The sequence below is a fragment of the Aedes albopictus genome, chromosome 1 (assembly GCF_035046485.1).
Source record: "Aedes albopictus strain Foshan chromosome 1, AalbF5, whole genome shotgun sequence".
Classification (NCBI taxonomy): domain Eukaryota; kingdom Metazoa; phylum Arthropoda; class Insecta; order Diptera; family Culicidae; genus Aedes; species Aedes albopictus.
The window spans coordinates 48,984,129-49,000,617 of NC_085136.1; the positions used below are offsets into that span (position 1 = coordinate 48,984,129).

The 16,489-nt window shown below is 42.7% G+C and overlaps 2 protein-coding genes across 2 annotated transcripts; one reads left to right on the forward strand and one right to left on the reverse strand.

Moving 5' to 3' along the window:
• Positions 1-797: 797 nt before the first annotated feature.
• On the forward strand, positions 798-9,662 carry LOC109397884 (large ribosomal subunit protein uL29). The gene is made up of 3 exons (XM_029855096.2): positions 798-932; positions 1,372-1,508; positions 9,254-9,662. The coding sequence occupies exons 1-3, from the start codon at positions 930-932 to the stop codon at positions 9,483-9,485; spliced, it is 372 nt and encodes a 123-aa protein (XP_029710956.1). The 5' UTR covers positions 798-929; the 3' UTR covers positions 9,486-9,662.
• Positions 9,663-13,095: 3,433 nt separating this feature from the next.
• On the reverse strand, positions 13,096-15,607 carry LOC109416121 (protein lin-9 homolog). Its single transcript, XM_019690089.3, has 3 exons — positions 15,447-15,607; positions 14,633-15,381; positions 13,096-14,480 (listed from the first exon to the last, which is right to left on the reverse strand). Exons 2-3 carry the CDS (start codon positions 15,343-15,345, stop codon positions 13,238-13,240), a joined length of 1,956 nt encoding a protein of 651 aa, XP_019545634.2. The 5' UTR covers positions 15,346-15,381; positions 15,447-15,607; the 3' UTR covers positions 13,096-13,237.
• Positions 15,608-16,489: the final 882 nt, after the last annotated feature.

Consider the following 16,489-nt stretch of genomic DNA (forward strand, 5'->3'; position numbering starts at 1 on the left):
CTCAAAAAATGAGTAAATTGCATTTCCACACGGTCAGAAAATTCACTCATTTTGGAGCTAAAGTGGGACAACTCAAAATTGAGTAAATTTTTTTTCCAGCGATAGCGCTGGCCCAAGTGCGAAAATCTCATCAGTTTAAGCTGTATAATATTCTTGCTGATGTGAAGAATATTATACGGCTTGAACTGTTTGAATTTTTGCACTTGGGCCAGCGCTATCGCTGGAAATGCAATTTACTCATTTTTTGAGCTGTCCCAGTTTAGCTCAGTTTTGTGTGAATCTTACTCATTTTAGAGTAACATTTTCTTAGCGTGCAGCGATAGCGCTGGCCCAAGTGCAAAAATTCAAACAGTTTAAGCCGTATAATATTCTTCACATCAGCAAGAATATTATACAGCTTAAACTGATGAGATTTTCGCACTTGGGCCAGCGCTATCGCTGGAAAAAAAATTTACTCAATTTTGAGTTGTCCCACACGCTAAGAAAATGTTACTCTAAAATGAGTAAGATTCACACAAAACTGAGCTAAACTGGGACAGCTCAAAAAATGAGTAAATTGCATTTCCAGCGATAGCGCTGGCCCAAGTGCAAAAATTCAAACAGTTTAAGCCGTATAATATTCTTCACATCAGCAAGAATATTATACAGCTTAAACTGATGAGATTTTCGCACTTGGGCCAGCGCTATCGCTGGAAAAAAAATTTACTCAATTTTGAGTTGTCCCACTTTAGCTCCAAAATGAGTGAATTTTCTGACCGTGCATGCGCGACTCGCTCTGCTATAAAAATTTCAGTTCAGTGCCCCCGCGTGGTGACAGCCAGCGGGACGTGACGTCACGACGTAGCTGCTGTCATTTGCTCCTTTCGCAGCTCTTTTCCAATCTAGCTGTCTAAAATAGTGGAAGCCAGTGCATTCCCACAGCGTTCAAAATGGTTAATATTTTGTGCTATTTCGATTGATTGTTGGCTGAAAATGTGACCAAAACGGTGAAAATAGTGACGGGCTGGTGTGGCGAGTGCTTGCAGGCGTTCCGGTGTGTGGCAAATAGGGGGAATTCGAGACCAAATCCAGCACCTCATGTGAAGTGTTTTCATGGTGCAAGAAACTGGATTGAGACAAGCGGCGATGTTGGCCAACGTATGCGGCTTACCACCAATTTCCGGACACGAGTTATTCAATATTGTGCCTGAAAACGAGCAGTCATACCGATTAAGTGCAAATGAACCCGAAAACCGCACCAGCGACGGAACTGTTTCCGCCGTTTTGTCACCCAAAACAATCGCTCTTTCTCGGAACGAGAAAGAATTACTGTAGTGAGGTTAGGGCAGCAGTTTGTTGATATCGAACGTTTTCCGCTTGTTTTTGTTGTAGGTGAAGGTGAAATGCTCGGAACTGCGGACCAAGGACAAGAAGGAGCTGACCAAGCAGCTCGAGGAGCTCAAGACTGAGCTGCTCAATCTGCGTGTGGCTAAGGTCACCGGTGGAGCTCCCTCCAAGCTGTCCAAGATGTGAGTATCGCTGTCTGGTTACAGGAAATTTGGTGTTCCGAAATTATCAACTTTCAAAGGGTAGTTAATATCTAAGTACTTCCTGAAAAATTTTGATGCAAATTTGATTGCACTTGGTTGCATTCACATTCTGCATTGCGATTGAAATATGTAATTTTTAAACCATAGGATGTTTGAATGAAAAGTAGTACATTTGGTATGTTTTTGGCAGTAAGTACTAGGTATTTGAGGTACATACACTTTTGTAGGTACGAATAAAAACGAGTGTACTACACTATAGGCTTTGAACATGCAATAAACAAAGCATTAAGTATTAATGAAAGCAGTATTTATGTTTTGTGTAATTAACCCCCATTAGTTGCTACTGGTGGTTGGAATTCTGATAAACATACGGCACACAATTTCGAATAAAATACTGCTAGTTAACTCTACAAAAACTTGTGATATCGAGAACTGCTTCAGAGGTTCAGAATTTGTTCCGAAACTCTATCGTATATTCTTACTTCTTCTTCTTCTTGGCATGACATCCCCACTGGGATGAAACTAGCTTTGCCGTGAATCTGTCCCATATCCTCCCGTTAGTTGCCCAGTTGGCCACCACCGTCAGCATCAGTATCATGCGATGCTACAAAAAGCGAAATTTATTCGACGTGTTGTACAAATTACAACAGCACGATCGCCCGAGATATGCATTAGGAAATCAAGCAAACATGGGACTGATGCACGACGATTCACGACAGTGCTTCTCAGCTTAGCGTACTATAAGCACTTCCACAGTTTTTAACTGAGAGCTTCCTCTGTCAATGAGCATTTTGCATGTGCATATCGTGTGGCAGAAACGAGGATTCTTTGGCCAAGAAAGGAAATTTCCTTTACGAAAAGTTCCCGAACCGACCGTGAATCGAACCCGTGTTGGTCATGCTGGATACCCAAGGTTTACAACTGTTGCTCTGTGGGCCCTTTTCATCCTTAAGATTTTCTTAAATTCCTTCCGGAATTGCTGCTTAGATATCTACTGCAAACACTTCTTGAATTTATTCGCAGTTTCTCGCCGAAATTCTTCCTTGAATTCACCAAGGTTTTCTCCAGGAGTTTCCCAAGATCCCATTCAGCGGTTTTACCGGATTGGCAGAGTTGCGTCCCAGATTTCTGAAAGATGTTCCTGTGATTTCTACCACAGTTCCTCCCAGGATTTCTGTTAAGAGTTTTTCATGGGGCCTCTAGAGTAATACCACCCAGAATTGCTTCCAGAGGTTTTCCCGATATGCTTCCACAGTTTCTTGCTTCTCGTAGTTCCTTACAAAGTTCATAAAATGTTCCTTCAGAAATTTCTCTCAGTGGTTTTCCGGAATAGTTTTCAAACACAGGGTGTCTACTAAATACCTGAAAAAACACTGGGATACTTAGGAAAATTTTGCACCGATAAAAAGAAAAACAAAACATTGGGTATTATGAATGAAAAAAGGGATCTACTCAAAAATAGAGTCTACAGAATTCACTACATCATGGGTCTGAATAAAAAACTTTTCGATTATGAAGTGTTATTGTATCCATGTAGAAAATCGAATTACAGAAATTCCGTCAGGGTTTTTTTTTCTGAAATTTCTTTGGAAATACCTCTTGAAATCTCCCCCCAGGGTTTTTACACAACTTCGCCCGTATTTTTTCACGCCCTTTGTCCTGGTATTATTTTTTGATTTCCTTCCGGATTCCTACCAGCATTGTTCCAAGATTCGAACATGTTGAAGGATCGCGAACTTCCTTGAGATCTTCTAGGATTCCGGAATTCCGATTGATTTCTTCTGGTATGCTTACACGCAGAATTTCATCTAGAGATTCTCCCAGTATAGCTCCCGGAGTTCCCGTAGGTTTCTATGAGTGTTTATCCCGAGATCTCCACAAGAGTTACTCTCAGGATATACCGCAGATGTTGTAGTGGATTTTCTGTTAGTGTTTCTCTCGGAATCCCTCTTCAAGGTGTTATTCCTGGGATTTCTACAAAAGCTCCTCCAACAGTTTTAAGGAATATTTCACTTATTTTCTGCCGAAATTCCCTCCGAGATTTCTTCCGAAGTCTCTCCTGTGATTTCTTGAAAAAATTAGCTTTCTTCTAGAGTTTCTTTTTGGATTTTTACGGAAGTTTCAGCTGGTCTATTTCCCTAAGGTTCTCACGAGATTTCTTTTGAGATTTTTCTCGGAGCTACTGAGAGAGATTCTTTCTGGTGTTGATCCTGGGACGTCTTTTAGAATTTTTCAGAATTTATCCTGGACTTTCTCCAAAGATGTTTTAGAGAGTTTTCTGAAGTTTCTGCAGGAGCTACTGCTAGTATTTCTCATGGAGTTTGTGCCGTAATTGTTATTCGGGTAATTACCAAGGCTTTTCGTTATAGTTTTTTTTCTTTATTATAGAGATTTTCAGCCCTAGGCTGGTTCATCTCTTAAGAGCATAATCTTATTTTTTAAGAGTCTTAAAATTAGACGTTGCTACATTTGAACTTTTTAAGCCCGGAAAAACTGCACCCTGCAATCGTCTGTCAACGCTAGGTTACCCCACGTCTCCACTAGACAGAAATGTCTTGCCATTTTGCTGGACAGATGTGTCATGAGAGAAATGTTCTCTCGCTGTTTGCATGGAAAGCAGCGGTGTTGATCATTTCTGCTACGTTTACTCTTTCTGGCAGCGAAATGGCAAGACATTTCTGTCTAATGGAGACGTGGGGTTAAGAACCGTCCAGAGAAGGCAAGTTCGAACACATTTTTTTTCTTTCGTTTGCCGTAGAAGACCGCAGCCGCCGCTTGATTGGAGTTTCAGTTGTTTCAATAGAGCAAGATGATGCACTACCGTCATTCGCATTGTTGTCGTCGTTGCTGGGTTGTGCTATCTGTTGCTGTTCATCGATCGCCGTCGCAGGTACGGTATTCGATTTATCTTCTCGTTGTGGGTCTGATGGTAATGCTGATTGTTTCGTATCGATTGGAGGGAACTCATCGACGTTAAGAAGAAAACGATCCTCGCTATTCGCTGATGCTGATTTAGGTACTGTGTTGGTAGTTGTTTGAGTATTGGTTGATGGACCAGAACACTTTTGCCCTGGATGCTGTTGTTTGTGACACTGCTCGCACGTTTTGGTCATGCCTGGGGACAATATTGAGGTCTCGTGCCCTGCGATTGTAACGTAGGACGGAATTGGACGTTCTATTTTCATGTGGAGTATTCGAACTCCGTTGTATACGCCTGGGAAGAAGTTTTTCCATCGCTCTCGAGTAACGGATTGCACCTGACTGTATTGCGACAAAAAATCTATTACAGTGGTGTGCTTCATTGCCGGTGGAAGGTCAAGAACACGCACCGGCACAGCTTCGTTTTTCACATATACGGGGATTCGAAAAGCTTTTTCTCCATGAAGAATGACGTGTCTATTATTATGCACCCGCTGATAACGAGCGGCAGTATCACTGTCTTTCACCTCAATTAACACACAGCCGTGAATATTATGCAGCTGAATATTTTGCACGTCGGACAGTTGGAGTTGAATTTCCTTGTCCAGAAACTGCTGTATTTTGGCAACTTCAGGTCGAGTGGGAAGGATACCAAAATCGACAACAATAGTGTTTTTTCGCTGCACACTCATTGTGAGAAACAAAAATCAAACTTGATAGCGATGAAGGAGAACACGTCCGATGTAAACGAGCGGTGGCTGCTGACTGATTTTCCTTATAGTTGATTATCTAATTTCTTGCAGTGATCCACCTGAGATTATTTTCCTACAGATTTTCTCGGGATTACTCCCAGAGCTCTTCCTGGAATCTATCAGAAATTATCCTGAGATTCTGGATGCTCCTCTTGGGGATTCCTTTTAAAATTGCTCTCAAAGTTCTTGCAGGATTTTCTCAAAGAGTTTTCTCGGAATATCTCCTGGGATAACTTAAGATTTCTTGTAAGAAATTTCCGGAGAAATAGGGTCTGGGACCATTTGGGCAGGAGCACCTATTTTGGGCACTTCCTACTATAACTCAGTCAATTGCAAACCAATTGATCTGAAATTTTGTTCATGGCGAAATACTGTGCGTATCTTATCTTATTTCAAAACTCAAGTCAATTGGCTGAAAACTGACTGCACACTTATTTCTGAATTGCCTGTTCGGTACTTTTTTGACGAGATTATAACAGCAGTACGATCTCGGTAGTTTCGGTAATCGATTTTACTGAGGTTCAGTAAAACAACTGTCAAAATCGTATGGAAAAGGTAAACAATGCATTTTTGCTGAACGAGCTCGGTGCTCAGCAGTTTTAATCTCGTCAAAAAATTACCGAACTCGGTAATCAAAATTAAGTGTGTGAACTACAGCAGCAAGTGTCCAAAATAGGTGCTCCTGCCCAAATGGTCCCAGACCCTATCTGAAGGAATCCCGGTCAAATTTTGCGAAAATCTCCGCAAAGAAATCTCTAGAGGAACTAGGAAAGAAATCTTAAGTGAAACTGGGACATCTCGGAGAAAAAGTTCTGGGACTAATTCCAGGAGGAAATGTTAAAGAAATTTAAGGAAGAACTCTGAAAACCTCTAAAAGTAATCCCGGGAGAAACTTCGCGCAGAATCCCACAAGGAAGTTCACGAGAAGTATCTGAAAACTGTCTCTGGAAGAAATCCCTGGAAGTTCTTCTGAAAACAAATCTGGAGAAACTTGCAAACTATTCCAAAACCACTAAGAGAAATTCCTGGAAGCACTTTGGGTTTTTTTTTTCGGAAAGCTCTCCGAGAGGAATCCAGCGAGAAACTCGGGAAGAAATTTCGGGGGTACATACTCCAGCAGAGACCCCGTGAAAAATCTCGAAAAATCTCGGAAAGAGCTATTTATGAAAGCACATATGTAACAACCTCTGGATATTTTTGGGAAAACTGGAGGAAGCCAGAAAACAATAATCTTTGTTAATTTCAAGGAAAACTCGAGAAACTGGAAATGAATTTAAAGGAGAAATTCTGGAAGGATTTGAAGGAAGAATCGTGGGTAGAATTGCGAAATTTCAACATTACTACACCACCAGCACAGAGTACAAACATCCAAGCTCAAATTCAAAACTTTTTCCTGATTTTTGAGAGTATTTGGATGTCATAATTGTAGTCATTGCAAGAATGTCAAAGCAATTTCTTGCAATTAACCCAAAAGCACTTTGGGAAAAGTTTAGAAATATTCCTCAACCGTTTTTTGCAATATATTCGAAGCAGTTCTTGAAAGAATTCAGCGATTCGGTGAAATCTCTTTGATAATACATCTTGCGCTGTTATCCTTGAAATGTTCAACTTAAGTTTTAAGGATATTTTTGTATAGTTTTTGAGAAGTATAGAAATTTAATAACATTTAATATAATTTTTAAATTATCAACATTTATAATTTCCCTCTGAAAAAATCAGGAAAACTCAGGGATTTTCATTTGGCTTATGAGGAGAGAAACCCTGTAACAGTTTCTCGCTGAATTTTACAATAATTTCGCATAAGTTCTTTCAAGAAAGAAAATAAATTCCGCGAGAACCTTTAAGCAATATCCCATGCGAAACTCTAGAAGAAAACATACGGAAATTTCTTGAGGAAACTGCACTGCCGGTGGACGCATAAATGTCACATGTGCAAAAACAGACAATCGAGAAAATGGCGTCCAAAGTTCGAAAAAGTAAATTGTCTCAACTATAAAGCATAAATGCCGAATCGTGTTTTAACATCAACCAATTTTGAATTTGAGCACTAATTAATGTTTTAAAGCGATTTTAAAATTTCATAGGTTTTCCATTGAAACGCGACGCTTATGCGTCCACTTTTCAGAATGTGACAAATCGGCGTTGCATTTTTTCAACTATTTTCGGAATAAACTACCTATTTATATTTCCCTATATGGTAGTATACCATGATACATGGTCGTGGGCTGCAAAATCTCAATATTGTCAAAAATGCACATGTGAAAATTATGCTTCCACCGGCAGTGCAGCAGAACATTCGTTATAACTCTTGGGGAAATCATTGAAGAAACTCTAGTAAAAACCCTGGAATAACTGCTGTAGAATAACTGGCAGAAATTCCGAGTGAAACACCGGAAGGAATCGCGGACAATCTGAGGAATCCCGAAAGAAAATCAAACAGAAGTTTCGCGAGAACATCTGAGAAATAACCTGAGAGAAACCTATTTCCCGGGATAAATCCTGGGAAAAATCCCACGAGCATTTATTTGGGTCAGCGCAGGAGGAATCCTACACTGAGGATACTGCAACTCCGAAAATCATCACTGAGGATAGTGTTCGTATGTTTTTCATAGTTTACATCTTACGAATCAGTTATTTTTATTTTTTCCATCATTTCATAGTTCTCGTATGCTTTTCATACATTGAAAAGTGAAATCCATAAGACTTTTCGTATGAAAAATCCCATTAGAAGCATCGTATGAAAATCATAAGATGTGTTATGAAACACCATTGCTAAAAACAACAAAACCTTTTATTGGTTCCTAACCGCTTCAACTTCCGAAGCGTCAATGGGCGAATGAGTAAAGCACGCGCTCGCCAACCTTGACGTTCCTGGTTCGATTCCAGGTTGCGATTTTTTTTAATTTGTGCAAAATATTTCATACGACGTAGTTTCAGTTTTTATACGTTATCGGTATGATTTTCATACGTGATTGTTATGAAATTTATACAGTTGCAGTATTACAATATACATAGTTCGTAACTATGATTTTCGCAAGAAATTCTTGTGGCAAAAAATCATAGTTGATTCGTATGATTTTCGGAGTTGCAGTATCCTCAGTGTACGAATCAACTATGATTTTTTGCCACAAGAATTTCTTGCGAAAATCATAGGTACGAATTATGATTTTGAGTTCAAAGCGCCAACTATTATTGTCATACTGCAACTGTATAAATTTCATAACAATCACGTATGAAAATCATACCGATAACGTATAAAAACTGAAACTACGTTGTATGAAATATTTTGCACAAATTAAAAAAAAATCGCAACCTGGAATCGAACCAGGAACGTCAAGGTTGGCAAGCGCGTGCTTTACTCATTCGCCCATTGACGCTTCGGAAGTTGAAGTGGTTAGGAACCAATAAAAGGTTTTGTTGTTTTTAGCAATGGTGTTCCATAACACATCTTATGATTTTCATACGATGCTTCTAATGGGATTTTTCATACGCCAAGTCTTATGGATTTCACTTTTCAATGTATGAAAAGCATACGAGAACTATGAAATGATGGAAAAAATAAAAATAACTGATTCGTAAGATGTAAACTATGAAAAACATACGAACACTATCCTCAGTGTAGGAGAAATCCCACAAGGGACTCTGGAAGTAATATCGGGCAAATCATTGGAAGAAGTTATACCTACAGGCTTCTCATAAAAACTCCAAGAAAAATCGATGGATATTCAAAAATTTTTGAAAAATCTAAGATACCCTCCGGCAGGAAATCAAAAACGGATATAAGGAACTTCAAGGATGCGGGATGCTATGTTTTTTTTTTATGTTGATTGAAGATAAGTTAATTAGGCATCATGTTATTATGCTATGTCAAGTAACTGTCCACACTCAACGCAAACATTTACAGTTGAAATCAACGTTGAACAATGAAGATGGTTACATAGATTGTTTAAACATCGTAATGGAGACATCCTGATTCAGAAATTATTTGTAACATCACGCCATTCAAGATACTAATCCACCAAATTCCCTCTCTTCCCCCTCGCCACACAACAGCCGCGTCGTCCGCAAGGCCATCGCCCGCGTGTACATCGTGATGAACACCAAGACCAAGGACAACCTGCGCAAGCTGTACAAGGGCAAGAAGTACGTCCCGCTGGATCTGCGCCCCAAGAGGACCCGCGCCATGCGTAAGGCCCTGTCCCCCCGGGATGCCGCTCGGTTGACCCTGAAGGAACAGCGAAAGCGCGCCAAGTTCCCGAAGCGGAAGTACGCCGTCAAGGCCTAAGGTTGCACCCCCCGAGAGTTGTCAAAAAGTGCAAACGGGCTTCTGTTTATTAAACTTTTGTTTGTAAGTTGCGAAATGCTAGGTACGGAACCGGTTTTGGGTTCCCAGCCAAAACAAAACTAGGGAGGACGTGTGGTGAAGAAGAATAAATTCCGGAAAAACTGTTTCCAAACTGGACGTAAGTCAGATCTTGTAATCTCATCCGAAAGCAAATTGGCTACAATAAGGGTAAAAAATCGTCTCCTCATAAGGCGCTATCCATAAACTACGTAGACTAAATGTTGGCAATCTCAGACCACGCGCTCCCCCTCGTAAACTTTTATCCATACAAAATTTGTATGGACCGTATACTTTGGCCAGACTTGCTTAAGTTCAAAATTTTAAGCGAAATCCAAAAGATATTGTTCGTCCCTGCCCTTCGGTTCAGAAAGGGGTATGGACGCGTTCTGCCAACTTGGTCGAGGTAGATTTCTTGTGAGAACAAGTTGCATACGGACATTCAAAAGTGCCTGAACGAAAGATGCTACTTGTGAGGATCACTTGAAGATCGGATGGAAGATCATTCTTTTTTTTAGAATATTCGCGTTCGTCTATTTGTTGCTCTTCGTGTTCGTATATTTTAAGTTTCATCTTCAACTGAGTTTGATGAACGCTGCTAGTCAGCAGGGATGATCTTCGCATCTGCATCCGTTGAATCATTCTGAATGGCCGTCGTGAAAGTATCACCAAAGCGCTACTAACATTTCTTTTATATTTTCATGTATCTGAGTATCATGAGTGATAGCAGTGAAAAATGGAAGTAATGCAGTACGACGGTGGTGCGATGCTGGTTAAAAATATCGCTGGAGATGAGCGTTGTTTGTACTCAGCCATGTCTAAGACGTGCTCCGAAGTCTCAGGAAAGGAAGCATGCATAAAGCACTAATCTACAAAATCCCGGGAAAAAGTTGACAGACCTTATTCTCAAGAAAGAGACGAACCAGCCAAGGGCTGAAAGTCTCAAATAAAGATAAATCAATCAATCAATTGACAGACCTTATTTCACGTGGAAATCCAGCGGTAGACAAGAGGTGGATATGGACGGATGTTCGTTGGAATTGGAAGGACATTGGTAATGACAGCCGAATTTAAGAAAGCGACGAAGCGATTGTAGCAGGAGATAGTGAAGTTGGACTACGAAGCTTGCTAAAAACCGCAGACAGCAAATGACATAGGCTTATCGTATTTCGATGGAGATGGCGATGAGGACGAAGCAGCATTCCAAGAACATAACCAAAATTTAATCACAACTACCTATCACAAAAAAACAACACGATCGAACGAAAATAGGAAAGAGCAACCCAGCAAAACCAGTATGTATGTTCAAAACGCTTACCCCAAACAAGCGACCCAAAGGTAAATTACGTTGACCATTTAACTAACAACACATTCCCTTACAGCTCAATACACCACATCGATTTCCCACCTTTCCCAATCCTTAAGCCACGCAAAACTTAAAAGCCGCAGAGCTAAAGAGGTTGCTATGCCTACTCCCAAATTCAAAGGTGTATTATGGACAATGCAAGTTCTCAGACTTGCATTGGAGACTTGGCCCTATGACCCCCTTGTGCATCAATAAAATAAAATAAATCCAAAAGATGTTGTTCGTGGGCTACTCTCTCCAACATAAGGCTTACCGTCTTACCATTTCCTCGACCTTGAGACGCACAAGCTGACCACGAGTAGAGACTGCCATTTTTGGCCACATCGGGAGGTGCGGGAAACCGAACCTTCGCAGGGAAGTATATTTCATATCCATTTTTCTGAAATTTCTCCGATGAACCGTGACCAAGCTGATGAGATTCCCAATGTTACAGCACCCGAACGAGCTGATGACAATGTCCCCATCCCGGTGGATCACACGAGCACATTCGGTCAGATGATACGGTCATCGAGCAGCATCTGCCTCTGGCTATCGAAGGACAGGATGAGATTAGTGGCACACCTGATGTACATCGATCCAGCCGTGCGACCAAAGAGATCGCATCACAGAGATTCATGACTGTCCAGGAGTACTGCGAGCCCCGTTCGTTCGAAGAAGCTATACTGCCCCCACTCGCATAACTGTCCCATTTGACTTTTCATCACTTTTGAGTTAACGTTATGATAAGTCATCATTTTCGATGTACTTCCAAAAACAATAATAAAAATTATGAATTTTTATGTCAAAATGTGAAAAAAATACCAAGTCATGAGCGTCCCATATCAAAAGTACTCGCATAACAGTCCCATCATGGATTCATGTGTCACGTAACACAAAACTGAACAACTTTGTAGTGATTTTAATATTTTTTACAGTTTTATATTCATGTGCAAAGCAATCTGTGAAAGTTTGGAGATGATGGAAATATTCTTCAAATTTTGACGATTTTTCAAAGTTTTATATGGAAACAAGTTTTCAAACCTCAAACGCAGTTTTCTCAATTCCTACTTTTTGCAAATGGGACTGTTATGCGAGTGGGGGCAGTATATGAAGTGTCTTGAGAGGAACTTCTGGAAGCGCGGAGATTCAGTCCTTGCACGAGAATGCGACTTGGGAAGTCGTTCCCTTGCCCAAGGACCGCAAAACCGTAGGCTGCAAGTGGGTGTACAAAAGGAAGATGGACGGTGATGGCAATATCATCCAGTATAATGCCAGGCTGGTCGCCCAAGGATTCAGTCAGAGATACGGTAAGGACTACGACGAAGTCTTTGCCCCTGTTGCGAAGCAGACGACCGTCCGCAAACTGTTGCCAATCGCCGTCAGAATCAAGCTACAAGTGAAGCACGTGGACGCTAATTCGGCATACCTGTACGGAGAGTTGGAAGAAACCATCTATATGAGGCAGCCGACTGGGTTCCAAACCGGTGCCAAGGGCGATTTTTTGCTGGATCAAACAGGCTTATTCTGCGCGGCGTGTGAGGTGAGACGAACGGTTTCGTCTCACGTGACGTGAGACGACTAATGTAAATCAAATGGGGCGAGTCGACTTTTGTCACCTCATTCGACTCGAAAGTGCATACATACGCAAGATAGCTGCAAAATTTGGGCAAGCATACGCAAGACTATCTCATGTCCCAATGGACCCTGTTTAGGAGCTGCGTTACCCCTAAACCCACCCTGAAACATGCCGCTGGATCAACTATTCCATAAGATGAGATCCTTTGAGTTAATTAGCATAGAGAGCAGGATGGTTACGTCATCATTGCACGATCGACGTATAGACGTATTGCGTATGCGTCTATTCTAGGTCGAAAGGTGAGTAATCCAACCCAGACCAAATAGACGAAAGCCACAAACCACCAGAACGCTATGGTACTTGAAGTCAATCGCAGATTTAACGCTTGAGGGCCCTGGAAAACTGTAGGCACACGGTAACGCTGACTGGACCGGAGACCATCGACACTAAGGTACATGTCCAGAAAGTTTCAGTGAAAACTGAGATGGTGCAGTCAACGTTTTGCTCGAATTGGCACGTATCGGTAATCACTACTTCACGTCTCATTGGAACTTGATGTGTAACCGTCGGTGGTGTAACGTCATCGTGGTTTAAGTTCATGAATGTTCTTTTCAAGTGAAGCACTTTTAAACTTATGTCGAATTCTTTTATTATATCGTATTTCATTGGATATCTCGAGGAAAGAAGAAAAACTCTGCACTAAAATTAACCACTTGAAAAAATTAATACAAAAGAATATATAAGAAAAATGCACGCACCCTCCTGCCTCCAAGCTCAGTTCTCGACAGAATCCACCTCGGCTGCCGTCGCCGCCGCCGCCGCAGCAGCTGCTGCCGCGTCCACCTCGGATTGCCGCTGGTCCAGCAACTGTTGCCGCTGCTGTTCCTCGGCCACTTTCTGCCTGTGAGCTGCCTCGAAGCCGGCCTGGATATGTTTCATATGCTGGACCACTCCCCGCTGGAACGAGACCATGTTGTCGAAATCCAACCGGCCCTTGGTCTCCTCCATGCAGCCTTTCAGCACCTGCAGGCAGTGTTCCGTTTGGTCCCCGTTCTTGCCCAGGTTGGAAGCCACGTACATGACCGTGGTGAGATCTTTGATCAGCTTGATCATTGCATCGTTCGTTAGCTGGCCGTTGTTGTTCTTGTCGAAAGTTTTCTCGGTCTGATCGCGGCACTGCTCCCGGAGGTGACTCGGCGAAACCATGGCCACGACCGCCGGATCCTGCGCGAGATTCTTACAACTGACCTGCAGTTGGTTCAGCTGCTGATGGATGTCCCGGTTGAGTTTCTCCATGGCCACCACGAGCGAAGCGTAGCGCTTCTGAAATTCCTCCGGAAACGGATCTCCGTAGGACTTGTAGATCTCTGCTTCCGAGTTCATGTTCTGCAAGCGAAGCAGCTTCATCTGTTTGGCAGATAGGGTTTTTCTAGTCCGAACAATCAACTCCAGAAGTTTCACAGGGAATCCGCCGATGTTGTCCTTCGGGAAAAGCATCTTGTTGTCGGGCATACCAGGAATCTTCGGATAGCTATCTCCTCCGAGCAGCGGATCGCCTTTAATTCCTGTGATGGGATTTTTGACCGCCGGAGAAGCTACATAGAACGAAGCATTCTGATACTTTGGTCGGAAGTCCTTGGTGATCGTGTTCAGAGCAATCTTGTCCGGAGTGTCGTTCGCCACGACCTCAAAGTCCGGAATCGTATGCGAGCCCAATCCCGGCCGATCAAAGCACACCCGATAAGAGCTGGACATCACATCGATTGCCTCGACGGTTCCGGTGAACAAACCATCCTGAGGGGCCCGCAGTCTTGCGGTGACTTTGGTACCCACGGAAAGCTGCTGCGGAATCTCCTTGGGCAGATCCCGAACGAATGAGACATCTCCCGAGCGCTTGGTTTGCAGCAGACGTATCTTGCGACGCTTTCGCTCCAGCTCGCGACGTTCTTCCGCCAGGAAAGCAGCCGAGCAACGTCTCGGCTTTCCCATAGTTCGGCGAATCCGGTTCCACTCGGCTCTGAAATGGGGACAAGATAAAATGCAAATTGAATTCCACTACAAATCTTTGGTTCTCCTGTTAAAATGATTTCAAATGCTCTCTTGAAAATCAACATTTTGACATGGGGTACCCATAGGTGTTACCTTTCTATACAATCTCCCCAAACTCACCTCGTCAAATGTCGCGTCTTCAGATCCGGGTACATCTCCCGCAAGCACATCTGGAAGTCGTTCTCGCCCTCGAACAGTGCGCGATCGATGTTGCTGTAGAACCATTCGTAGCTCACGAACTTGTGCGCCTTCGGCAGCTTCAGCAGATTCCTCAACCGCAGTCCAATCCGCTGGCTCGCTTTTTTGTCCAGCAGGGCAATCGGATTGATTACCCGCAGGGGCGTACTGCTCGTCCCTTCATCCGGATCCTCCTTGCGCTTTTTCAAACTGTCCTTCATCTTGACATACCGCGACAAGATCTTCTTCTTCTGTCCTGAACGGGTCAGCGTTTTCCCCGGTGTCACCAATCCCTTCTGTGGCGAAGAAGTTGCCGATCCACCTGGCGTTCCGCCCTTTCGGGGGCTTCCCTTCGGCGGAATCCGATCGTTTATCAACAGATCGTCATCGAAGAACAGCTTGTTCTTTTTCCGTATCCTGGCGGGCATCCCGCGCGCGTTCAACGCCTGAACCGGCTGCGTCGGAGTGGTTTTCTCCGGGAACTTTGTCCCGACCGGGTGCAAACCCAGCGCAGCAGGACCAAACGCCGGCGGCGGGGATCCGTCAACGTCCATCATGACGTCATCAGGTTCTTCCTTGATTTTGATTTCCGATTCTTCGGATGATCGATCCTCGGCACCGCCGCCGCCGTCGTCTTTTTCATCCGAAGAGGACATCGCTCGCTGCTACTGATGAATGATTGTTTACAACGGCTGTGGGGGCGTGACAAGAGCTGTTAACGAGCTGTTTGTATGCGGGTACATTTTGTTCGATTTACCTGCGGTTTCGTAGTCCTCTCTGGCAATAATAACGTACAATTGAAGAACAACCAATGCTGAAGGTCGTGAAGCACTTTGTTTTCGATTTTAAGAGGAATATTATGAACAAATTTTAAATAATTTGTACTTGCGCCAGTTTTTGACTCCTCGGCTTGCTTGCTATTTTGACAGTTCCAGCGAAAAAATAAGACGCGAGCGCTCGCAGGAAAAAGAAGCCAGACGAGAAAAACAAGCGGTGGAGCACGTTCGCAGCTGCAGATCCAGCAGGGGCTACCAAATCGTTTCTTGCTTCATGCGAGCTCGCATACGGAATATATCTGGAGCAACATTTGAAAAGGGCATACAAGCATTGGTAAACAATGACTTCACACGTTGCTCCTGAGGCCCCCTCAGCTTATTCACAAAAACTAAGACCGTTATCAAATAGAGCAAACATCGATCTTTCGGATAACGGTGTTCATTTGTGTGGGCGGGCTGCTGTTATGCCCTACGGAGCGTTTTAGAAAAAAGACACAAGACCTCTTGAGCCCTTTTCAAATGTTGCTCCAGATATAGGCCTTTTCATTTGACGTCTAAAACGAGGGGAATGGCAGCAGCCGTTTTCCAAAAATCTTACCATGTCTTTTGGAAAGTTCTAAGAGGATATCGTCGTAATGATTACTTTCGGTGTAGTTGGTACAGGATAGAGAAGACTGTGAACGCTTTCGAAGAGGATAGAACGATTAGAAACGGATATGGGCGGATATTTTCGTTCACTGCTCTTCATCCTGTCAGCAAAATGTCAATTTTCAGACATGGAAAAAGAAAGCAAATAATTTTGTTGTCCTTCCGAGAAGTAGTTCAGCTGGAAAATACCATTATTCATGAATACTGATTAAAAAAGCGAATTGTTTTACTATTTATTTTTAGCAATTATAAATGTGACATTGTTGAATTCTTCTTACAGATTGCAAAAAAAATTGTGATCTTGAAAACGGCAAGATTGTGTCCTTGAAGAAGAGGACTTTTTTGTGGATGCTCGGGTAGAATATGTTATGATGTT

Excerpts from the sequence above, each read along its gene's own strand:
- LOC109397884 (XM_029855096.2), top strand. Across the intron at positions 1,509-9,253 it reads CCCTCCAAGCTGTCCAAGAT|CCGCGTCGTCCGCAAGGCCA; the intron begins GTGAGTATCGCT and ends GCCACACAACAG.
- LOC109416121 (XM_019690089.3), bottom strand. The coding sequence starts at position 15,345 with ATGTCCTCTTCGGATGAAAAAGACGACGGCGGCGGCGGTGCCGAGGAT. Across the intron at positions 14,481-14,632 it reads AAGACGCGACATTTGACGAG|AGCCGAGTGGAACCGGATTC; the intron begins GTGAGTTTGGGG and ends TCCCCATTTCAG.